Consider the following 26,467-nt stretch of genomic DNA (forward strand, 5'->3'; position numbering starts at 1 on the left):
AATCACCTTCTTCTTATTCCAATTTTTTAAACTTTATTTCACACTTACGTTTGTCTTTCTAGTAGCTTATTTATTACTTATTGATACTTAATTTTTCAACATTCTAATGCATTGTTTTAGGATTTTTGGCATAATGAACCTTTTTTAGTTCCATGAACTAACTGCCATTATTTCTTCCTATTTTTGGCGCAATGAATAAATAAATAAATAAATAAATAAGTAAACTATTGAGAATAAAATACGTTAACTTTAGAAGAATTGTTTTAATGTAATTAATACACGAACATATGTAGATGAGACATTTTTGTAACAGATATAATTAAGTTGAACTGTTATGTACTAAATTGATTGTGAAGAAATCACCGAGAAGTATGTTTTTTTTCTTAGAAACTATCTTAATACATTTCTATTTGTATGTTATACCTGTAAAAATCTGATTTTTTAAAAAATCTGATTTAATCTGAAGAGCAAATATCAACTCATTCTACTTTCGTTGTGTATAAAAGTGAGCGAAAGCTTTGTACATTACTTTATACATGGATAACGTTGGTACTTACAAAAATGTCAGTACATGTGAATCTAAGTTAACTATCTTTAACTAAAAATTTTGAAAAATCACAAAGTAAAAATGAAATTGAAAGATAAAGTTTTGCTTTTTGTGCTTTGGCTAAGATATAGTTCAGAGGCTTTTAAATTTAACTGCTGTTTACTTTCTATATTAGTTTACTATATTAGTTTGTTTTCAATCTTCGAAGAATAACAGTAATTTGTTAAAAACTGAAGAAAAATTAGTAGTTTTTCAGTTATGTAGTTTTTTTTAACTTCAAAAATAAATACTTATTCCAATAAAGAGAAAAGTAAGTAAGTTACAAATAAAAATAAACCAGGACATTGTCGAAGGAAAATGTGAGAAAGTAAGGTTCCTTCACCTTTTGACTACTTTGTTTGGAAAGTGAACCTGAATATTCGAGCCCATCGAACCCTTTTTGCTATTCGTCCAAAGTACGTTTCGCATACCGAAACCGAAACTGCGAGCGCTTCTCGCAGCGCCCTCTGCGCGCGTGGTACTCTCGGAGCGTGGAATGCATCTCACGCAGGCGCGTGCCTGGGAGGCGCTTCCGAACTCCTCCTTCTGCTCATTGAATCGTCAACAATGGCCGGCGCTGACTACGAGGGTGTGTCCGAGGACAGAGACACGCGAAGGAACCCCGGAGTGGACTAATCAGGTATCGAGGTGGGAAGGGCCAGTGATCCGAAACGCGGTGGGAGCGCTCGCGCGTTTCGCGAAAACCGGGAGTAGCACTCAGAGCAGAGACAGAATCCGGTGAAGAGAGAAGGGAATTAAGGGGTCGTGAAAAGGAAACAGAGAGAAAGCGCGCGAGACAGCAGAGCACCACGGGCGCCCCTTACTGGCACCGCAGCGAGCGGTTCAACCTCGCCACGGACTGCATGAACATGCTGGACGCGTCCGACTTTCGGGCGCTGACCGAGCCCACGTACCAGACCCTGAACGGTCGCATGTCGCCTCCGGGCTTCGCGACGGCCGTCCAGGCCAACAGCTACGCCACGCTGACGCCGCTCCAGCCACTGCCGCCCATCTCGACCATGTCGGACAAGTTCTCGCACCACTACGGCCACCACCCGCACGTGGGCGGCGGCAACGGCGGCTTCAGCCTCATGCAGAACAACCTGAGCCACATGGCGGGCCACGGCTACCACGGCTACGACAAGCTGGGCGGCATTGCGGGCATGAACATGAACCACCCGACCGCCATGTCCGGCATGATGAGCAACGGGCTGCAGCAGCAGGCCGGCATCGCTCCCTCGTACGCGACCCAGAACGGCCTGCACTCGCCCGAAAAGAACCTTTCCCCGAACGGCTACGAGTCGTACGCGCACCGGGACCTGACACGCGGACTGGTCAGCCAGAGTCCCACGGTCAGCCCCACATCCATGATGTCCACGCTGAACGGGCTGGCGGCCGTCAATGGCATGGGGCATCAGTCCTCGCACCTGCAGGCGCGAGACGTGAAGCCCTCGGCCACGGCCCTCAGCGCCCCGACGCCGGTGCCCTCGGGGGCGGCGGCGCCCACGCCCAACCCCACAACGCCCGGCGGCATCCCGCTGACGCAGCCCAGCGCGCCCATCCAGGCCTCGGTGACCAACAACCACGCGGTCGGACTGAACGGCTCCATGGTGTCCATGGTGGGCCACCACAAGCTCTCCATGCACCCCCAACAGGGGCAGGGCCCCCACGGGGGGCCGCCCTCGGGTCAGAAGGTGGGCTCGTCCGCCGCCGCGGCGGAGGAGGTCGAGGAGATCAACACCAAGGAGCTGGCCCAGCGGATCAGCGCCGAGCTCAAACGCTACAGCATCCCGCAGGCCATCTTCGCGCAGAGGGTCCTGTGCCGGTCCCAGGGCACCCTTTCCGACCTACTGCGGAACCCCAAGCCCTGGAGCAAGCTCAAGTCCGGAAGAGAGACCTTCAGGAGAATGTACAAGTGGCTCGAAGAACCTGAGTTCCAAAGAATGTCTGCCCTCCGACTAGCAGGTGAGTCCGATTTTTAGAAATGTCATCATGTTGGTAAAACTTAAACTGATGTGATTCAACATTTCAACTGGAAGAAATCCTTTTCCTGTAGCTTTGTGGATAAATCCGTGACAATAGCTTTTTTCACTTTCCCAGCGTGAAGTTCATGCTTCAAACTGATTGACAGCAATATTTTCTTAAACAATTTTTTTCTTCGCATTTTTTGAAATTTCCATAATGTTATCTTTTTATTAGAAACGATGTCCTGATTGAAAAAAAAAATATTAATCTGTTTTAAATTAGGTATTTCAATTTTAATAAACAGACCTATAACTTTACGAACCATTACAGATAACTAAAACGGAAAATATAAAGATCCCATAACTAAAATGTTAGAATTACAGAAAGCCATGTACTTTGTAACAAACAGAAAGCTAAAATCAGGCTCAATTTTAGGGCTTACATAATTATGTGTAATAAAAATGATTCCTTTACCGTTTCAATTCTTAACCTCCCCCCACCTCATGATAATTGGTGTCTTTAATTTCCCCCATCTGTTTCTTTTAAAACTATATCTCTCATAATCTAACAAAATATGTTTTTCTCTGATACCTTTCAAAAAATCTTGAGATTTTTTGCGCTTCAAATTTCGTTTATTTTTCACTGTGGATTATATGAGGCAAATCATAATTACAACAGAATAAATAAATAATAACAATAAAACAAGTAAAAATAAATAAACCAATAATAATAATAATAAAGTCATATAAAATAATTAGAAACAACAAACTCATTGCACAATAAGTTTTAAATACGATCAACATTAACAACATGAAGTATTATATTGAGTGTTATTACCTTCATTCTTCTTATATTATAGTAGATTAAATTTTTTCTTGATGCTGTAGGGAAAAAACCCACTAAGTTTCTTTTTCACAAAAAGTGATAGGAAAAAAACATCTTAAAAATTAAATAGAAAATAATCATAAAAAAATAGAAAAAGGTAAAATAAAAAAAATTCTTATTTTTATTAGGATTTTAAATCGTTAAGTTGAAGAAAAAACCTTGAAAGACCTTGCAGCAAAAACTGATAAAAGTTTTTCCATTTGCAGCAATTTTTTTCAACTAACATTCTGCTATCTTAGCCCTCTGGTGTAAGTGTGACAAGATCTGGAAACTAGCGCAATGATTCATTTCAGAATAATTTGAAAGTGGAGGGGAATATTGATTAAAAACAAATGCTTATGACAGTTAAGCTAAAAATCTCCAAGTTGAAAAAGCACTTTGATTTTATACTATTACAGAGCAATTTCTTTCATATCATCCTATGACACATTTCTACCTGACAGTAAGTAAAGCTGAAATAATACATTTTTGCAACATTTTAAGTACCCTTTGACCCTTTACAACACTTTTGAATCACTTTTCAAAAATGACTTCCCATCGCAGAAAATATGAGTCATCTTTAATTAAAAAAAAAAAACCGTTTTATTGTTCAGAGCTTTTACATACATTTCTTGTCAAAAAAAGCAACGAATAAACAAAAAAAGAAAGAAAAGGAATTAATTGACAAGACACAGTCTTGTTAAGGTTTTTTTTTTTAAATAACTTCCCATCGCAGAAAATATGAGTAATCTTTAATTAAAAAATAAAAAAAAAATAAAAGAAAAGAAAAGAAATTATCGTTTTATTGTTCAGAGCTTTTACATACATTTCTTGTCAAAAAAAGCAACGAATAAACAAAAAAGAAAGAAAAGGAATTAATTGACAAGACACAGTCTTGTTAAGGTTTTTTTTTAATGGGTTTAAAACTAATTTGTTGAGTTTCAATCAGAATCATGTGTAGTTAGATATCATTGAAAAATATTAAATCATTATCTCATGAAAAGTATATAACTGTTAATTTAAGCAACCTATTTATTTAAGTCATGCGAAAAAAATATTTAAAATGTCTACAATCAATGGCTGCCATTTAAAAATGAAAAAATAAATAAATAAATAAATAAATGAAAAAAAAAAAAAAAAAAACCGCGTTAGAGTTGAATTAAAAAAAAAAAAAATTAAAAGAGTTACTAAAAACCCCAAACCATTAACATATTTTGATGTGGATGTTCTGTGGCAATTAGTATTTGTCTCATATCTCTTTTACCTTTATATCCACCACTTGATGTAGTCAATTGAGAAAATTTTCAGTAATGTAGAATAAATAGCAAGTTAGTTTTTTCTTTCATTTTCTTTTTTTCCATAGCTCCAGATTTTGGTTTTACTTAATGAAAAATCTAAAAACATGAATAAATACTTTTCTGCCTCTTTCTTGAATTTTATTTGTAAGGGCTTATCAATTTATATACAGGGAGGAAGCAGGTTATTTTATTTATTTATTCATTATTATATTTTTTTATCAATGTGTTAAAAAATGATCGTCAAGTGTTTTGATTTCATTACAAATTACTACAAAGTGTAGATATTTGAGCTATACTGTATATTTCAGTGCACTTATTTAAATGTGCGTTATATAATTACAGGAAGGGCATTCATGCGAAAGAATATGATGAAAATCTCTAATAGTTTTAGTGAACAAATGAGGGAAAAGGTATTTGTATATTGACTATAAAAAAATTGAGTGCGCACTCATAAATGACGTTTGCGTATGTAGTTGCGAAGTTAGAATATGGTAACCCGAAAGTTTGCAATGAAATTTCGCTTCTGTTTTGGAGTCTCCTTCAGTACAAGAAAATGTTGTTTTAAAACTAAAAAATACGACGCATCATTTCATTTCTTTGGAGCGAAGAAATCCTCCTTATAAATTCGAAAAACACGAATGCTATTTCAATCAGGAAAATTCATTTCTTGTCACATTTTGTTTTTTTCAAGTGTGAGAAAAACTCTTTCTTATTTTCTTGATTTTATTTTTAAAGAAATGATGTCAATAAACAATTGAATTGACAGTCGAATTGACTTTTGGTCTTGTTTACAGGCGAATTTCGAGATAATCCAAATTTTATTTGAAGCTATAGACAACAATAGTTATTGATTTCAATATTTTAAAATAAAAAAATGCCAAGTCCCTTTTTTAATATGTAACTTAAGGCATGACATTACTTAATTTCATCAACTTAAAATTAATGTTTTTATGATTTAATAACAAAAAAGGAGGGAATTTCTTTAATAATATTAATAATACTCCATATTTTACTTTCAATAGCATAATGTTTCATTACTTAGTATCGATTAGAAACATTCTTAAATGAGTTTTCCTATTTACACTAATAGCTGTAGTTGATTATGCCTTTATATTTTTATCAGTTCATTTCTCGTCTTTTAGCAGAATATTTTTTACAAATTAAATTTGCATACATAATACTTTTCAAAAAAATTCACTAGGAATTACTCATTTTAACACTTTTTTGGGAGTAGTTAAATTCTATAATTTTTTTTAAATCACAATGTTTTTATTTTTACTATAGTTTATTTATTTATTTTCAATCCAACCCTAAAACAGTAGTTATCGTTAACACGACCTCAAGATATCTTCCGCTAATGATCGATTTACTCCTCAAAGTTTTTACGTTAAAAATTAAAAATATGGTGAACTGTTTACCACTTAAATTAGAATAATTGGTCATTAGTTCATCAATTTTCATGTGGATTAAGATTTTTACATTTATATATTCTGTCTAATAAAACTGACTTTAATTATTAAAAGTATTTTAGCAACTTTTGTTTAACATTTTAAAAATACATACTTTGTTGACGGCAAGCAGTATTACTGTGTGCACCATTTGAGTCGATTCATTGATAACTGTACTTTACATTTAAAGAGCTAATACTTTCTCTTTTTTTAGGTATAATTTATTTTTTCACGTGTTGTTTACATATTTTTTAAAAAATATTTTAATTTGAATATGACAGTGTGGACTATATCTTAATTTGTGAATATTTTTTTAGATTTGCATTTTAATTTTATAATATTTTATCGAAAATATTTTAATGATATTATTTCTAAAATAAGAAAGAAAGAAAGAACTTTACACTGCTTGTTGCACTGGAAGAAATAGCCTGAGCCATAAATTCACATGTTTCTTCTTTGAACCTGATTTTCTTACATTTATCGTGAAAAATATTCTGGAACCAAAATAGATATTTATAAATTACAGCTTGAAACAGTTTTATTGTTCTTTTAGATCCTCAGTTATACCTTATTAACTTCTCATAATGTTTAAAAATTGTGCACGCATATATATATATATATATATATATATATATATATATATATATATATATATATATATATATATATATATATATATATATATATATATATATATATATATATATATATATATATATATATATATATATATATATATATATATATATATATATATATATATATATATATATATATATATATATATATATATATATATATATATATATATATATATATATATATATATATATATATATATATATATATATATATATATATATATATATATATATATATATATATATATATATATATATATATATATATATATATATATATATATATATATAAATGTAATATGTACACAGCTTAAGGCTTAATTTACAACTGGATGGATTTATTAGGTGTTTGCTTACAAGTTGAAGAAAAGCTAACTTTCCGTTAGAATTTAATTGAACGTCCAGCAGTGGCCTTTCCGTTTTAAAATCATCCCAGGGACAAATGGATACTTAATTCAGTATGCAATGAAATTTCGACCCCAAATTGCATCAATCGCAAAGCATGCGAGAAATAATGCCATTCCACTTAGTGTAATTAACGGATAATAAAACCACGACCACTGCTTAGGAAAGGGGATTCCTTTGAGAGGGTATTCGCATCGGGGTGCACTATCATCCTCTGGTTGTCAGACGCCGTGACGTATGAATCAGTCTCGAACCCCCTCACTCCGAACCCTCTGCAGCAGGTGCCACGGTTAAGTGGGATTAGGGGACTGGGGGTCGGAATAACTCCCTCCCATTCTAATCAAAAGACCCTCAAATGCTCTCGCTTAACGGGGTGGATGCGGGAATAAGAAATCTTTTTTTTTCTCTATTCCCTCTGTAGCGGGGTGGTAGTGCAGTACAAATTTTAGAAGTATATTTTCCACAGTTCATTCTTACACGTTATTAATACAATATAGTGTGATAAATCAGGAATTTTTCCCAATGAAAATTGTATTCGTGTTTTTTCGAATTAGTAAGGAGGAGACTTTACTTCAAAGAAATAAAATGATGCAACATATATAAAACTTAATTTTCTTGCACTGAAGGAGACTCCTATGCATGGGTATGAAACTTCATTACAAATTTTCGAATTGCCACGCTCCAACTTCACAAATGCATGCGCAAACGTCGTTTATAAAGACGTCCTCAGTTTGTTTATAATCAGTATGAAAATTCCTTGCTTGACATTTCTTCGCCAAAATCATTAGTTTAGAGATTTTCATCCACATTCCTTCGCATAAACATACTTCATGAAGAATATTTTGTCTAATTATCTAGAAATGTTCTATAGTATCTAAGAAATACTTTTAGAAATGCAGCATTTCTGAAGATAATCATAAACAGTAAGTCAGTAAATAGTTTAATAAGTAAATGTAAATAATAAATTTTTGGATACAATTAGTTAGATCAGTTAATGAACTACAAATACGTCAATAAAATTGTTTATAATTGGATGTTGCCAACACTTTACTATTGTAAATGTTAATAACCAACGTAATAATGTAAATGTGCCAAAAGTTGCGGATAGGTGTTTCGGGATTTTAAAGAACCCCTTTTTCAACGCCAAAGGTGTGAAATTATGGGTGCAAAGTTATATGATAAAAGTATTTTAAGAAGAGATTATCATACTTCAACAGATTACAGTATCATTTTATAAAACAAAAATATCATTAAAGGAATATTTCATCAATGGAAAAATATTCTAATAATGTTATTCAATGTTTGATTTTATTATTTTTAGCACTTTGCTCTTATATAGTAGTTGCTTGTTAGATTTTTAAAGACTATTTTTCTATGTCTCAACTACATCCCCCCCCCCACAAATAGCATTAGATCCAATATTGTAACTTTTATTTACATTTGCAAAGTCATTTTATATTTCAACTTTTTAAACTCTTTCTGTTTCGTCATCACTTTTAGTAATATATATAATTAAGGTAATTAAGGAAAAAGATAATGAATGTTAATAGTAGTTTAAAATTCATTAATGTCTTTATTTTACAGTAATTTGTTTTCTTAACTTAACGTATGAATTAAAACAAACTAAAAGTTAGTGAAAAAAAAGAAAAAAACCAACAATCATGACTCCTAGTTAAAACTTGAACCTTCATTTCTTCCACAGATTATCTTGATTTAAAACATGTAGTCATAGAAAAATGTCCATAAACATATTTTATGAACTGCTTTACTTTACTAACGAAATTTATGTAGTATAATTTAATTGTGAGTTACTTCCAAACGTGACAAACCATTTGCAATGTTCCTACGACAGGCTTAAAATTTTTTTGTCAATTAGAAGAGGACATAGGTAAAACGAATGTCAGATAATCAGTGTTTTACTATTTTTGAACGTTTAGTAGTTTGACTATATTTCCCTAGCTATTTTATACTTTTTAAACGATAATAGATCTATGTATGTATCTATAGAGCTATTCAGGCACAAAGCTATATTAACTTCAACACCTTTGTACTTTAAAAATCTTTGAACTTTTTACACAGACTAATAGATTTGTTGAAAATTTAGTCCCTCATATTTACGCAGAATTATTTTCATTACTTGATGAGGTTAAAGATGTCAAAACATTACACGAAAGAGATTTGTGAAATTTCATTGCAACAGTGAATGAAAGTGTGTCCTAAGTCAAAAAGTGAATTAATCAATTCATCTACAGCAGTTCTTTCCATAGAAGCTGTAGAGTGAAATTTTTCAAAAATCAAGATAAAATTCTTCAATTTAAAAATAAATTTAGTGAAAAAATAAAGTTCAATGAAAAAAACTGACTTTTAAAGTTTATGAAACTGATCTCAATGCTAACAAATAACATTGATTAACAAATCAAATAAATGCTGAGGTATTTACAGATTTTCCCTTGTTTTACTCCTGTTAGATATATGCACGATTTTACTGACACGGAACAGATTTAAAAAACAGATAAATCATTCAAAAACTTTTTTGCTTATCAAATTTAGTTTAAGATTTTGAGATGCATTTTAAAACAAGTAACTGAAATTCTTCCGCATGAATCGTCTTTTATTTATCAAAATAAATTGAGGTTATCATTGATGGTTTTTCATAATTTAATGTCGTCTGCATTAAATTTTAACTTACAAAAACAGTTTTCGAATGACTAATTGGATTTTTTCATCTATTTTCATTGGATGATAAGTTGTACGAGTTTAACATTCTTTATAAATAAGTAATGAGAACGTTTAAGAAATATATTAATGTTACTGATAGATTTTAGATAATATTTTAAGTACATAATCAAAACTGCTTTTTTCTGTCGTTTTTTTTAATGGATAACGATTTTTTCGCCTGATTTTAAGCTAATGTCCTGTATTTTTCGATGGTGTTGTTCATATGTGCCTTAGCCTTGTTCACATATATCCCCGTATAGGGGTACATGTGAACAATTGAAGACATTTTTTGAAAATTCCATAAAGTAAAAACGTTTTTTATTTTTTTTATTTATTTATTTTTTTTTTGTTTTTTAAATCTGAAAAAATCTAGGGCACAAGGAACTTTCAATCATGGGGACTTTTTAATCGTGAGGACACCTTTTCTCTAAGAATTTAATAATATTTTTTGAGAAATTAAGAAATGAAAAAAATTGATCATATGTGTTCCCCTTTCCCCTACTTGTACTTGTACAAAATATAATGTAAATTATTTAAAATTAACTGGTTTCAAATCCAATTTTCAGAACCAATTCAAATACGTAAACGTATTAACAATAAAAATGTAACATTCTAACTAGTACTTTACTTTTTTTTAAATCCTAAATATCATGAAATAAGTGTTGTTCTTAATCATTCGTGCTTAAAATAAAGAAATAATAATGAAACAGTAGTGCATCTTGTAATAAAATGAAGAAAAAAAAAACCATTATATGAATAAAAATTAAAGAAAATATTACATCCTCATTTGAAAAATATAAGTATTTAAAGTTTTTTTTTTTTTTGAATAAAATGATAGAGAATTAGACTTCGCGTTGTATTATTGTGATGCATTTGAAAGTTTTCATTAAGAATAGTTTATTACTTTGAAAAATATGTGATCGAAATCATGAATAGTATTTTCATGGAATGAAACTCATGTTTAAATATAGAAAGTATTATAATCTGGAATTATAACTAAGAAAAGAATCTTTTGAAATATTGCGTAGAATCAGACAAAATTAAGAAATAAATGGACATCTTTGAACTAGAAGTTAAATTGATACAAAAACAAAGATAACAGAGCATAGAACTTTGAATAATTTTTACTTTATAAACGTTGCTCTTAAAATAAAAAAAGAATCATTTTAAACAGAAACGTTGAATTGTGCTTATTAAGTTGGGAAATTTGAAGAGCATGTGGCCTTAATTTATTTAATCGTATCTATTTGGACATTACACCTACTGTTTAATGTTTGAAAAGTTTACAATTAATAAAATTTCTATCTTAAAAATTTTAAATATTCAATCGCATTAATAATTTTGTACTACATTGGCAATATTTTAAAAATAAAAATTCTTTAAATAAACATGCCTCTTAGTGCATAAAAAATATATGTCTGATTATGGTTTTTGTTTTGGTTTTTCATTTTGATAAAATGCAGCTGTCTATTGATTGAATCAAAACTTGCGTTGACGAAATCAGTCAACTACAATTGGATATGCCCTATTTAACCTAGAATCAATTCATTCGTTGAATCAGTCATTTCATTCAACTTCATTTCGTTGAATCAAATAAAAGCTGATGATTTTTTAAATAAATATTTATAGCTTAGTCATCATGATTGTCAATTCGCGATATGCTTAACTGCTGCCTGGAGGAAAGACCAGGGAGTCCAGACCCTTCCCACAATACATAAAAAAATTAAAAAATGAAAATGTCATTTTTTTTTCAGATTTATTTCTGCTCTAATAATATAAACAAACTCCAATTTGTGTACGTACAATTTTATATATATTACCTACTCCTTGTGTAATAGCATAAAGAAAATCGAACATGAAACCATCAATCTCCTCCCCCCTCCCCATTCTGTTTCCAACAAGAGAAAAAAGAAAAACGTAAATTATTCACAAAGAGTTGATGTTATTACAGAATGCATTATCTTATATTTCCTGTCAAAAAGAAACTTTCAAGCCAAATCATGGTTTGAGTCCTTTTGTAAAAACAGTGTACTGAAGTTAAAACATTTTAAACCAGAACTATTAGTTTGCTAGAGTATTTTATGCAAAATCGAATCTGTTATTGGGGCAGGATTTTTCTCTTTTTAAAAATTTTATAATTGATTGAACCCCCTTCGAAATGAAACCATGGCTATACCACTGATGCTTAGTTATATAAAATGTTCCATTTTACATATCGTTACTACAGTAAATAAATAGATAAATAAAAATAAATGAAATAAAATAAGGAGAAATTTTAAATTCAAGAAAAAATGCTTGTATGTTCAGTTTAAACGAAATAACAAATATGAAATTCAGGCAATTCAAAATTTAGCAGATTTATTAAATAAAGATTTTGAAATTTTAACAAACTTTCATCTACATTCCACTACTAACTGATTTAATTTCTAATTTTTAATATCTATCGTTCACGTCAGAATTTAAAGGATACAAATATTTTCATCAAGCAAAAACACAATTTGATTGTTACATTAGTCAATGAAAAACTCCAGAAAAAATACATTTTGATAGAACAAAAACTTATTCACAAATAGAGAAAAAAACCTTCTTTCAGTCAAAAATTCCTATTTATAAAAATCATAGCGTAAGCTCGTTCCTCTCTTTTGTTTCAATGGCAGTATTTATTATCATAAAATAATATTATTCTTATAACTCCGATAATATTTCCCGTACTTTCAGAAAATACCATTTCAATATTTCTCCCATTTTGAAAACTTTATTTTCCTATCAAAAAACACGTTAAAGATATAAAGATATTTTATTCTCCTCTAAGTTCCCTTAACTCTCCACTCCCTTTTTTTTAAGGTTTCCAAGAAATTATTTAGACTCTCCGTTTTTATTCGTTCCCCCTTCCACTCTGACCTCACGATAAAAAAAGGGGGGGGAGGAATAAAAAGAGAAAGGGAAAAAAATCTACTGCAGGATGAAAAACTATGCAAAAAGCCTTTTCGTTTTTCACCCTAAGGGAGCTTGCAGCGGGGGAGAAAAAAACTTCCACTCCGTCGTATACGGTCACCGGGGATTGGCCTTGTCTCCCGCCGCGCCAGTAGCGGGTCTCATCGGCGAACGCTTAGGTAAAAAAAGTCGGTCCACTTTTCCTACCGCTTGTTGCGGTCAGGGTCCAGTGCACACTAACTGCCTGTCGCTTTCGAAGAGGGAATATTTAATTTTTGATTTCTCTTCTTATCCGCGAACCTTTCTTTTTTCCCATTCCCCGAAGTATTCGAAACCAGAGGGAGAGTTGCGCCGCTTGCTCTAAAGTTTTGGAGACCGTGTTTTAGAAATGGATGTTGGTTAAAGTTTCTAAATATTCCGTGAAAGGATAAAAACTATGATAAATGTTCTTTACATTCTTATAAGTATTATAAGTAGAAATATTGTTATTTGAATAAAATACGCTAATCCATAGGGGGAAGAAGCGCTTTAAATATTAAAAATTATCTTTCGATTTTGAAAACGGAAAATATTTCTAAATTTTTTTTCTCTTTTTCACCCATTGAGCTATTATTGAAATGTTTTTGAAATTGATTATTTTTTTAATGATATCAATTACGAAAGTATTTAATTAGGCTCTGAAAGTAATAATAATTTATTCTGAAGTACCAGCAAACTATAAATAAGTACGTCGCATAACATAAATAAATCCTCATATATAGGGGAGGGTGGCCCAAAGCGGGTAGGTTTTCGAAGATTCGTTCGAAAGTTGTGGTTTTTGGATTTTTATCGCAACAATTTCGGTTTTGTTTCCTAGCAGGGTTCTTGAACTTCAAAATAAAAAGGGTTTTTTTTTTTTATTATTTCAAACCCAATATTTATTTATTATCAAACTTTATAAACATTTGAAAAACCCGATTTGCCCTACCAGGGAGCCCAAAGCGGGTAGGCCAAACTAATTGTAATTTGTTCATTTGCCAATAAAATATGAAGTTATAAATGATTAAAATAGTTGACTATCTACCTGCCATTACATAAAAAAATATAAAACAGTTGTACTTATCCAATTTAAAGTCAGTACATTTGTTTATAAAACATAAAGAAATAACTGAGTTAATCAATAGACTAATTAATTTTCATCCTAAAAAACAACTTTTCAAAGTTATACTTGTCCTATTGAAAGAGAAAATCTAAGTCAGCACACGAGTCAAGAAATTTTAAATAAGTAAATGATTAAATCCTATATCCGCTTTGCCCGACCCGCTTTGCCCAAAAGCATGTTTTTTATTTCAACAGTTATAACCTTAAATTAATAATTAAAAAAAAAAAAAACAAAAAAAAAAAAAAAAAAAAAAAAAAAAACGGAATGAACGTCGTAGTTTATAGGTGGATAGTGTCAAAATAAGTTAATATTATTGACAATAAAAAAATAATAATAAACTGGTCTTTGACTAATCACAACTTACAAAACTTTAAAAATGCATATATTTTTTAATTTTAAGCCTGGTTGTGCAATGCCGCTTCACTGCTGCTTCGCTGGGATTGATAATAACTCGGGGGTGTACGGGTAAACACGACATGCGTATTCATCGCCGCTAACCCACCATGGGGGTGGGGGACATACGAAGGTCTACCCGCTTTGGGCCACCCTTCCCTACGTATATACATACAGGGAAATGCTTTATTTTGACAAGGTTAAACTGGATCCGGTAACTTAACTGTTTTACTGGTAAGACTAGTTTGAGAAGAATGACGATACGAAAAAATCATCAACAATTAACGCACTCTCTGCCCAATAAATCCCCTCAACCTTTACAAAAAAAAAAAAAAAAAAAAAAAAAAAAAACCGTAAGAATAACAGTTGGTGTTAGACTTCATCTTTGTTTTCATTTGAAATTAGAAGTATTGTCTAATCATTTTTGGGAAAAAATAAGTTTTTTCTGATCTGGTTTTGAAATAAATTGGTATTAAAAAAAATCTATTAAAATCCAATTAAATTCACGTGTTACCTCAAAAATGTGAGTTGAATATAAAATCTGAGTTGTTTAAAAATTTTATAATTGCACTGTAGATGTTACCCGTTCGTTTTTACTGTTATCTTACGGATTGAGCTGAGTTTAAATTAAAACGGGTTTTTGGTAACAGTTTTTGACTTGGTTGAGTTCCAAATGGCTTTGTAGTGTGATAGCGTCGGGAAAAAGATGTCCCCTGTTTCGCCGACACGAAATCCAACCTTCCTCCCTATTCTGCAACTTCAATCATATCTTTTGGCCCTGTTTATGCATACTACGACTTCACCCCGGGTTGAAGCGGAAGGTGGATAAAAGAGGGATTGCTGCCGGGTCGATGGGAAGACCCGTTTTTGTCAAATCGTGGATTCTTCTTTACGCCCATGCATTACTTTGTTTTAAGAACTATTAATTGAAAATTAATCAAAAGAAAATTATTGTACAATATCCTTTTGTGTGTGTGTGTGTGTGTCATTTTTATAGTTAAATTGAGCATTAAAAAACATGTTGCAGAAATTTTCTGAAAATAATTTGGGGAATAATGGGTCAATTAATTATTACAACTACACTGTGCATAATATTATATTTTAATATGACTCCTATTATTTCATCCTTTTAATTTATTACTTGAATTTCGTAAATTTAATCAAAAATAGCGTGTGACAAATGCAATAGCTTTTACTAATTTCGACTGGGGATCAGCATTGTGAGAACTAGCATTAATCAATAAATTGTGTAAAAATATGTCTGGATCCTCTAAATCCATTTCTAAATTAAAATTTTTGCCTTTTGTGATTGTCAATATCATGGCCGCACTTAAGGGGTGGGTTTTTAGAGTTCCAACACCCTCCAAAATTTTCACAACTGTTCCGAAATATGCTTTAATTATACTTTTATACTTTTTTTCTAAAAAAAAAAATGCTTCAAATTGATTTATTTTTATTAATTTATTTCATTTTGGTTTTCAATTTCATTTAAAAATAAAATTTTTATTGACGAAACACATATACAGAACTTTATCCCCAGTAATTACTTTTAATTGTACTTCTTGTGGGATAAGTTCGCCAATAATCCTTCAATGTAAGTGGAGGGAATTCCCTCCTGCATTGAACGCGGCTTGAAACCGAGTTGGATGCATAAAACGGTCTTATTCCGCGAATCCGGGTTGACGCCGGGTTGAATCCAGCTGCATAAACAGGGCCTTTGATATATTTCAAGGGTGGGGGGGGGGGGGTGGATTTGAAATGTCGTCGAAACTGGAGATAAACCGGGGAAAGATATTAAATCATGAAAGAGAAACATTTTTTGAAAATTCGTGGATTGAGCTGGTTTTGATATCAAAGGCCACTAAAGAGCAGCAATTATTCGAGGGGACTTTGATCCTCATGTTCTCAATTTGTAACTGCACCATTCATATTTCGATAGCATCACTGTCAACTGGAATAAAACTGACGAAAAATTCCTAAAGTCTTGTATACAGTAGAACCTCGATTACCCGAAACTCTTAGCCGAAGCCTCGTTGAACCGAAGTCTGTTAGGTGAAGTTTTATTCATTTATTCACATTTTGATAAATAAACAGCATCACTTTAAGGTCAAAGATGACAGCTATTTCTGCTGCACACAAGGTGTTATAAATGCATTTTTATCGTTTCTGTTTTTTTTTTTTTTTAATTTTAAATCCGCCATCAAATTTTTGGAACATTAAATGATTCTGTTTTTAAAATGCCATAAATTTTGAAGGAAAAAAAAAGATTGAAAATATTGTTTTTTTGAGTCATTGATTCTACGACCTGCGGACCATATGCAACCCGTGAAGGTAAACTGTTCTGTCCATTGTTATGTTCAACGCTATGAATTGAAAACCATATTCTGGAACTTTCAATACAGCAACGAAAGCGTCCGAAACACATATTCAGAATCCGGTTTCAAGGAGAAAAAATGTGAACTTTGCATTAGTAAAATAAGCATCGAAATAGGATAACAGTTTGGTTAATACCTGTCGTTTCTCTTTCATATTTTTTTTAATGAAACCTACAAAAATATGAAATGTATTTTGCCTTTACATGTGCTCTTGCCCGTGTGAATGATCTAAATTTGAGATGTGATCCTCCTGTGAAAAAACATTGTTTTGGAAATTCGATTTTCCGAAGAATGTATCCCATTCACTAAGATTGATCTAGGTCAGTGGTTCCCAATCTGGGGGCAATTTGGCTCTTCCAAGGGGCGATAAATTTATGAGGGGTAATAGCAGGGCTATGAGTGCGTAAAAGATCAAATAACAAAAAAAAAAAACTGCTAACGAATATCGCAATTGAAAGCGTATATTGTCGCACATGTCGCAAGTAAATACGAAATCGATTGTCAGAAATCGAAGTTCAGATAAAGAATTAAAGGTAAAGAAGAAATGAAGTTCAGCAGCTTCCTTCTCATACCTAAGTTGAGATTAAGGACGTATGTCATCATTCAAGTAGAAAATTTTCTATATTTTTTAATTTTATAGGTCATTGTTTTTAATTCTCTCATACCGCAATTTAAAAAAGAAAATGACTTTTAAAAATTGTACAATCGTCTATGATCTTAAATACTACTTTTCCTTCAAATACTCATCAGATTTTTTAAAAAAAAAAAGAAAAAAAGTGAAATAGGTACTTCTATTTATTTATTTTCAGTTTCAGAATTATTAGATGGAATCACTTGATCATTCATAAAATTAATTCACATTTAAATTAAGCATTTAAAATTTCACTAATATTGATGCTTCTTAGAGCCAAGTTATGGTTTCTCAAGGAAGAGAGGGGGAGGGTGTATATGATAGATATCAATCAATTCCTGGAAGAGGATGTGTGGTGGGGGGTCGGTGGTTATGAAAAGGTTGGGAACCACGGATCTAGGTTGTACAAAATTAAAGATGTTATTTTCAAAGGCACGGCATTGCGAACATTTCAGACGAAACTTTTGCTGTAAAGCTTGCTTCATTCCGATATAAGTCTACGTGCAGCAATGCTTTCATTAAGGAGGTATCAGAGGTGGGGAACGGCTTCCTTAAATTTCTTGTACGGTCTTTAGCAAACTTAGCTCTTGTATTAATTAAAATTTGAATATATTAAAGGTACCAAGTACAGCAACATTAAATTGCTTTGAACTAAGGAACAGAAACAAATGCTTCACTATTTTTTTTAATCAGATTTTGTTAAAAAAAAAAAAGACCCGCATTATTTCTATGCGTTAATTTATTTAAATTGATATAATTATTTTTCTAATGATTGTTTATCAAAATGTAGTTAAGAAAACGTAAAAATATTAGCCAACATTTCTGCTTTATTGTTCTCATTTAAAAGGGTATTTAAATATATACTGGTTTATAAAAATGTAACAAGTTTTTATTCTTGAATAAATGCAAAATTATTTTTCATTGTAACTTCTTTTGTTAAGTATTAAACAACTTATTTTTTTTTTCTAATCTTTGTGTAGAGTAAAATTAAACGCACAAAAACTGACAATCACCCAAAAGTTGCATTTACTGTTTTATCTACTTATGCGACCTCTTTTATTAATATCTAAGTTAAATGTTAAAAAGGTAGCAAATAAGCTTACTCTTTGTACAAAACCGCTTTCTTCTTATCGTATTTTTTCCACTAATTCTTTCAGTTTGCTTAATCTAAGTAACAATAAATATCAATTCCGCGTGAAATGAATTTAAAACAAATTGCAAAGTTTTTCTACCGCTTAATGGAATTTTGCACCTTGTCAGAAATGCTATGTCAGATGAATTATTTTACTAAAAAGCAGTGTAGATTAGAACCAAAAAACTAAACTCTCTAAATGTTTAAATACTTCGAATTTTTATCGAACCACATCTCAAGATTTCCGCAGTTTATTGTAGTGTATTGACTACTACAACGCAAGGTTCGAATGATTTCAACAATGTTCAAATTTTCATTCAAGTGTAGCTTCCTAACATTAATTTCAGAATTATCAGATTATAAAATAGCTTCACATAGTGTTACCAACTCATTTTGTAAAATAAAAAGTATAAAACTGATATAACCGTACTAGTAGAGTACAGCATCGGACTTCTTACAAAATTCTTTTAAATAAAAAGTTAAACGTACTGAAAAAAAAAAAAGTGGCGCAAAGTTAACCCTTGGTTCAAATTTACCGTGCACTATTGAAAATTAAATTTCAAGTTTTACCAAGGTGCTGGTTAATCCAGGAAACTTCAAGGGGATGTACCAGTTACGAGGTTCCGCTGAAATGTCTTAGATTAGTAAATCCCTATTAGCATAAAAATCTCAGTTGGACTCAAAAGAGCAAATGACGGACGGCAAATCGTATTTCGTCACGTGAAGAAATTTCGTTTCACATTTTAGTCAAAGTGAATGGGAATCCCTCTAATAATTATGGGTGGGGCAAACCTAACTTCGCATACTGTCGGATTAGGTATGACCCTACTAAAGTTTTCTTATACTGACAGTTGGATTTATACGTTTAATGCTTAGACCCATTGAATTCCATTCAAGACCTCCCTCCTTTTTACCTTCTTCACAAAATGCCATGATATGACCATTTTTGTGATTTTCGATGTGATAACATGTTTTTCGATGTGATTTTAAATTTTCATTTTTCACATATTTTATTGACCTTAACATTTTGTAGTCATTTCAAATGCTTTCATGAGTGAAGTAGGGGGATGTGGGGCAAAGTGAAATAGTTAAGATGACTGAGCTGTTTTAAAATGAACAAATTGGATATATATATATATATATATATATATTTTTTTTTTTTTTTTTGAAAATTTTCAATACATAAAGAAAGAACCCTGTAGTTAAAATAAAACTTGCATTGAAACATTATTTTTTATTTTTGGCAGTAAAAAGTGCTCCTTCAAAAAAAAAAAAAAAAAAAAAAAAAAAAAAAAAAAAAAAAAAAAAAATCACTTTTTTTTCTTTATGGAGCAATGTGAAAAATGAAATATTTTTCGAATGAAATATTTTCTATTCGATTGTGAAAATTAATTTTGAACAAATTAATGAGCAAATAAAAGGATAACTGAATAAATGAAAAGGTAATGAAACAATAAACTAACAAATAAATAAGTTAATTAATACACGAGGAAAAATAAATGCGCGAATAAATTAGTTAATGAATGAAAAAATAAGTGAATGAATGGATTAATAAGAGAATTATTAAATGAAGGAATGTAAATAAATTAGTTAATAAATAAATAAGTAAGTGAAAAAGTAAATGCTTGAATTAGTAACCGAAATGAACTAGTTTCACTTTGCCCAGCATGTACTTGACTAATTGTGAAAAATATTAAAAATAAAATTAAGCTAAACATTAACTAAATAAATACTGCACCGAATATTAGAAGGTCCCATTAATATTTAGAATGTTAACAACAAGAACTTTATCATTTAACAATATCAAAATAATTTTTCACTTGCAACAAAATATTACAATTTGAGAGTACATTTTTGGAAATTGCTTGTATTATCATATGTTTTTATTTTCAGAGGTAATGTTTACTTGACTGGAATAGCCTACATATATTACTAAATATTTAAAATGCTGCTTGGTATGTGGCGCTAGAAACGGAATAAATATTTCACCATTTCACTTTGCCCCACATTCCCCTACTTAAATTTTGTGAAATATTTTGAAAGTCATTTACTTAAACTTTTACACAAATGCATGGTTATGATTGCATGTCTATCCACATGATTTAGTTAATTACAAATTAAATAGGGGAGGGTGGGCCAAAGCGGGTAGGCATTCGCATGCCGCCGCATGGTGTGCAAGCGATGATGCATACGTATGTCGTGTTTACCCGAATACCCCCGACTTTCAATCATCTCAGTGAAGCAATGGTGAAGCGGCATGGCATAGCCAGACTTAAAATAAAAAACATGATACATTTCTTTAAAAATAAAAATAAAAATGAAGGTTTGCAACTTGTGATTGGCCGAAGACAACTTTATTGTTTTAAATTTTCAATGACATTACTTTATTCTAACATCATCCGTCTGTAAACTACAATGGTCATTCTGTTTATTTATTTATTTATTTTAATTTTTAAATTTTGGTTATAATTATTGGATTAACAAACGTGCTTTCAGGCAAAGCGGGTATACATGTTTTCTTTTTATTTTTTGGCAAATGTATTGACTCACGTTTTCTACTTAAATCGGATAAGTATAACTTTAAAAAGTTATTTTTATGATGGCAATTAGCTAGCCTGGGATTTAATCAAATATGTCTTTATCCTTTACAAACAATTGTGCTGACCTATACTTATCCAATTTAAACTGATAACCTAATTTATAATAATTATTTTTTTTTTATAATGGCTGTTAGCTAGTCAGTTGACTCAATCATTTGTTACTTTATATTTGACTGACAAATGTGCCAAATCACAATTAGTTAAGCTTACCTGCTTTACCCGAATGGCTTACCCACTTTAGGCCCCCTGGTAGGGCAGAGGTGGTTTTTCCTGTGTTTGTAATGTGGGATAATAAATAAATATTGGGTTTGAAATAATGCAAGAATCATTTTTTAATGTAAAGTTCACAATCCCGCCTAGGAAATAAAACCAAATTTATTACGATAAAAAGTCAAAAACTATCATTTTCGATCGTTCTCGGTTAATCTACCCGCTTTGGGCCACCCATTCGTATATGGATAATACTGCAATTAATCAAGTTTGGAAAAAATATATATACAAATAAATGAAAAAACTTGTTTGTGGAATCGATTTATTTATAAAAAATATCTAAATGTAGAAACAATCCAAGCTAAATTAGTACATGCATTTAATGACATAGTAAGTAAAAATAACGTAACTGAAGAATCAAAATTCTTTATGTTAACTGCAGAGCGAATTGAGATATGTTTATTAAACTCTTAAATGAATCTATAAATCTCAATTTTATAAATTTGTTGAGTTTTCCTATGTTCTCGGATGATTTTATGATGAAAAGATACTACATAAAAAAGTTTAGCCTTTTTTCTTCCTTGGCATCGTAGATATAACATACTATTTTCATGTGTCAAAATCGATTGACTCATTTTTCAAAATTTTTTTGACAGAACTTTTTGAGAGAAATTTTAACTTTCTTCTGTCCAAACATAGAGTTGAACTTCAGAAGAATTTTTATATAAATTCACGATAAAGGGTCATCTGACTTTGTAGGGCCAATGCAGAATAAAACATTAAGTACCCGTACGACGTCTGAGATTATAAGTGAGAACAATACAAAATCTTCTTGGCTGCTCCAAAAAAAAAAAAAAAAAAGATAAATACACTACATTAAGCACAACGTTTATTCACAAACTATATAATGGTTCAAGTTCAAGGGTAGTTTTTTGTATTTGATTGGCATCTCACTTCAAATGCTAATTTTTACCACTGTCAATACGTTTTACGCAGTAGTTTTAAGAAAAAAGAAAAGAAATATAATAGTAACGTGGAAAATCCGAAAGATTCTCTCACAATTGATAGTAATTGTATCATAGAGCTTATTTAAAGCATGTCCATATTAATTGGGTTGAATAGTTCAAATGGGCTGATTACATTTTGGAATGTAGTTAATGAAGTAGCCAAGGGCTTGAAGCCGCGGGAAATATACGACAATCCATGCCCCGTGATTTAGGCCTTGGATATTGAATTTGGTTACCATTATTCCCCTGTGTGTTTTGTTATTCATACCATCTCATATTAAGAGATTATCAGGTCATATTTTGTAAATGTTAGAAAAAACTTTTGAATTTTAAGCCAACGTTTCGTGAAATATTTTCCCCATCTCTATTATTTTGTATATCTGCGTTTGGACAAATTCCCATTCGAGATTTTTTTTTTTTTTTTTTGTGTATGTTATGCTTGAGCAATATTTTCTTTAGTTGAGCACGAAAAACATTACGTACAAAAGTCCAAGCATTAAATATATTACTCAAGAATTCAGAATGTGAGCCCTGGTTTTAAAATTCAGCAGTGTTGTATCAAAGGTGGGGGTGGGGGTACAAAACTGTAAGCTTTGGATAAGCACGGATAAGCTTTGCGGTAGAATATGGAGGTTTTCCATCTTTTCAAAAATAAATAAATAAATAAAATAAAATCTATTTTTAAACAATATTCAAATTTTCACTAAAATTAATATTTTGATGTCTCAATGACAAGGAGAAATATAGCTTATAAACTGTTTGTATTGATAATTTACTAAATAAATCTTGAACTTAGAGAACACATAACGGTCCTTAAAGAGTTACGATCTATTTTAAATTCTTTGTCTATTTTCAAAAATAGACAACTAGACTGAAAATTGTTTGACGATTACAATCCTTTATACTAGCTAGTTTCCTTTTTCATTCTTTACAATATATTGGCAGTTAGTTTGAAGCTGACTAAAAGATGCATTTTAAAAGAAAAACGAAATTCAGCTTATTAAAAACATAATATCAAATATTTTCCCTATAATAATGTTACTAGTTAGAATTATCTTCTACCCTTTTATTATAGTACTAGCTTGCGTGCCCGGCGTTGCACGGGCTACTTAAAAAATGAAAGAGCTGTTCAATTGATTTTTTTGTATTATTCTGACATCAGTTTCTAAAGCGCTAAGGAGTAAATAATTACGCGTAATGCAAGGTTTGCAAAACACCAGTAGAGCATATTTTTGGCAAAAACCTCTTTAACGTTAATCATGTTTATGAATAATACAAGTTATGAATATTTTCAATTAGCACAAAAGATGAAAATATATGCATTCTCAACTATAATATGTGCTCACTTTAAACTGAATTAAATCTGATAGAATATATCTGAAATATTTATGCACAATTACAATCAGCTTTTTACATAAAATGACACACACTTTTTTATTGATTACGTGAAACGAAAGCACCAAGACTTATTAAATACCAATAAGCATTAATTTAATATCAAGCCATCGGATTCCAATTAAGCTTTAGTTAAAATCCTTAAAACAATCTTTTTTGTTCAACTCTGTTTCACTTAAAGAAATCCAAACAATCTTAATTTAACGTGTTCTTTTAACGATACAAACTGTATTGCAAAAATCGAAACAGGAAGGAAAAAGAGATTTATTACAATTCGAAAACTCACCCATGTGACGGAAAAAAGTTCAACAAAATAAACATAATTAGTCGCACATCCTAAATGTACCCAAATATGAGGTCGGTGAATGATAAACTCACACTTCAATCAATAAACATTACTAAAGAAACATTTTTCATATGCTGAAAAGAGTTAAGAACGTTGAATGTGAAAAAATAAGAAAGGACAGACGATAAATGTCCGAATAGAGCAACCAATTTTAAACTAATTAAAAATGAAATTCTAGATGGAAACGTTGTTTTAAGATTTGGACAGCAGCCAAAAAAATCTCTTTTGACACAATTATTAGAATTTTATTTGCTCACCCATATGCAAAATGGCAACAGGAAAGAAATAAAAATTCCTGAATAGTGTTATGTTAATTAACGTTTTAATTAATATCTCCGCTAATTAAAGTCGTACAATTATGAGATTGGTCCTATTGTTTTCTTTGGAAAATTTCGAATTGATCGGTATCTCGTTTGACTCCCGATTCGCAGTGGTTCTCGAGAAGATCGATCTTCAGACAGACAGACAGACAGACAGACGGACGCGAACAGATTTTAATATTATAGTGGACAGTTCTCCGTTCCGCATTTCCCTCTAAATTTCGATCGCTCACTTAAGCGATTTGTCTTGCGTCCACTATACGACGATATGAACGTAGTTGATAACTTTGAATTATTTGAGCTTTTCTTAATTTGGATCTGCACAAATTAAACGGAACTATAATTCCGTAGTGTTCGAATTTCATTTTCGGAGAAGTATCTAAAAAATTTTAATTTTTAGTAATGCATACAATTTTGACTGTAAAACTGTAGTAATGCAGTTTCAACATTTTCAGCAGTAACATAATAATAATGACTTTTATCAACTTTGCATCATGTGCTTTTTTTCTCTGATATGCTTCGATTATTTCTTAAAACAACAAAGCAATTTTTGTGCATATTTGGATGAAAAAAACCTTTTTGGGAAATATGATACGAGTTACTCTGTAGTGGTGTGTGGCAAAACATGGCAGTCATATGGTTTTACACTGAAAAATGGTAATCGAGCACTAGATTTCTTTCATCATGTATTCCATGACCTTAAATAAATCTGAAACTTATAGTTTAAAGATTTACTTGAAAAGCTAAATATAATGAACGATATAAGTTCATTAACATGTTTTTTATAATTATTATTGAATATTTTCATTTTTTGACACGTATACTCAATATTGTTTTTTTTTTAAAATAATTTCCCATTTGTTACAGAAAGCTGGAAAACATAATAACATGGGATCCAAATCTAACAATGAAGCAAACAAATCGATGATAATGGTTGCAATTGGAAAATTATCACGACTTTTGGATCTAAACAGCAGCATTTTTTTGCACATCGTAGTAACATTTTATACACACACATTTAATACATTATTTTAAAATCCTAACTTTTTTTTGTGATATTTTTGGAACATACTTTTGGAATGCAATAGTTTACGTTAGTATTTTGGAGGAATCGATTTGGGAACCAATGATAATAGTTATCCCTCTTAGCCCTTACCACTTTATGAAAATATTAACATCCCCTCCACTTTAGAGCTTACATTTCTTGAACTATTTTCGAGAAAAAAGTTGCCAAAATAAATAGCAGTGGCTAATAATCCTTTCTCATCGCAGGTAGAGAGAAAAATCCAAGGATTTCCTTGTCTCTTCCATGCGGCAAGGAAACTAACACTTGCCTGTCGCGACTTACTAGAGGCCACTCGAAGTACCTAACTTTTTCCGAGGGAAACAAGATTTACCCTACTCTCTGTCTTAAATTTTAGCAACACCAGACCTCACTCGATCATATCTCGAACTGTTTTGGACAGGATTTATTGAAGTGGGTTCCCCGGCACCCTAGGGTACCGCAGAGTGGCAAGGGGTGCCGAAAGGCGAGGTGTCCACAGTATCAATGTATGTAATACTTGTATGACATAGATAGGCTAGGGTGGCGTGAAAAAATTCTAATTTTTCAAAGGGTGCCACAAATTGAAAAAGTTTGGGGGACATAAACATTTATAGTTTTCCTAGATAGTTTCAGACTTCATTAGCTTCAATGAATTCGTTGGTCTGGTCTGACTCCGTGAGACCAGATGGGAGATTATAAACAACAACAGCAAATAGTAACTATTTTTCAATAATTTAGGTCATAAGAAAAGTCCATGAAATAATTCAACTATGTTCAGCCAGCATTCGGCAAAGGACTGCTTTGCGGAATCTCTCTTCTTCTGCTCCGTTTCTCTTGACTGACAGATGTTTAAGTCTACGCCAGGCTCAAAATCTCATAGTCGCTTTGATATCCGGGCCGGTCTTTCATCGCTAAGACCATCGGATGAAAACATCAGGTGTGAGGTCCCTTTTAGAGGAAGGAGAGAGCTCACACATAACATTGATAAAGCTTTTTTTATGTATAAGAAGCCC

At 31.4% G+C, this 26,467-nt stretch overlaps 1 protein-coding gene across 1 annotated transcript; it reads left to right on the forward strand.

Annotated features, from left to right (window-relative positions):
- The first annotated feature begins 1,383 nt into the window (after positions 1 to 1,383).
- On the forward strand, positions 1,384 to 9,770 carry LOC129216456 (homeobox protein onecut-like). Its single transcript, XM_054850669.1, has 2 exons — positions 1,384 to 2,551; positions 9,640 to 9,770. Exons 1-2 carry the CDS (start codon positions 1,450 to 1,452, stop codon positions 9,768 to 9,770), a joined length of 1,233 nt encoding a protein of 410 aa, XP_054706644.1. The 5' UTR covers positions 1,384 to 1,449.
- Positions 9,771 to 26,467: the final 16,697 nt, after the last annotated feature.

The sequence above is a fragment of the Uloborus diversus genome, chromosome 2 (assembly GCF_026930045.1).
Source record: "Uloborus diversus isolate 005 chromosome 2, Udiv.v.3.1, whole genome shotgun sequence".
Lineage (NCBI taxonomy): Eukaryota > Metazoa > Arthropoda > Arachnida > Araneae > Uloboridae > Uloborus > Uloborus diversus.

Bases quoted from the DNA above. Each gene is read 5' to 3' on its own strand.
- LOC129216456 (XM_054850669.1), top strand. From the start codon at position 1,450: ATGAACATGCTGGACGCGTCCGACTTTCGGGCGCTGACCGAGCCCACG. The intron at 2,552-9,639 runs GTGAGTCCGATT...ATAAATGCTGAG, and splicing joins GTCTGCCCTCCGACTAGCAG to GTATTTACAGATTTTCCCTT.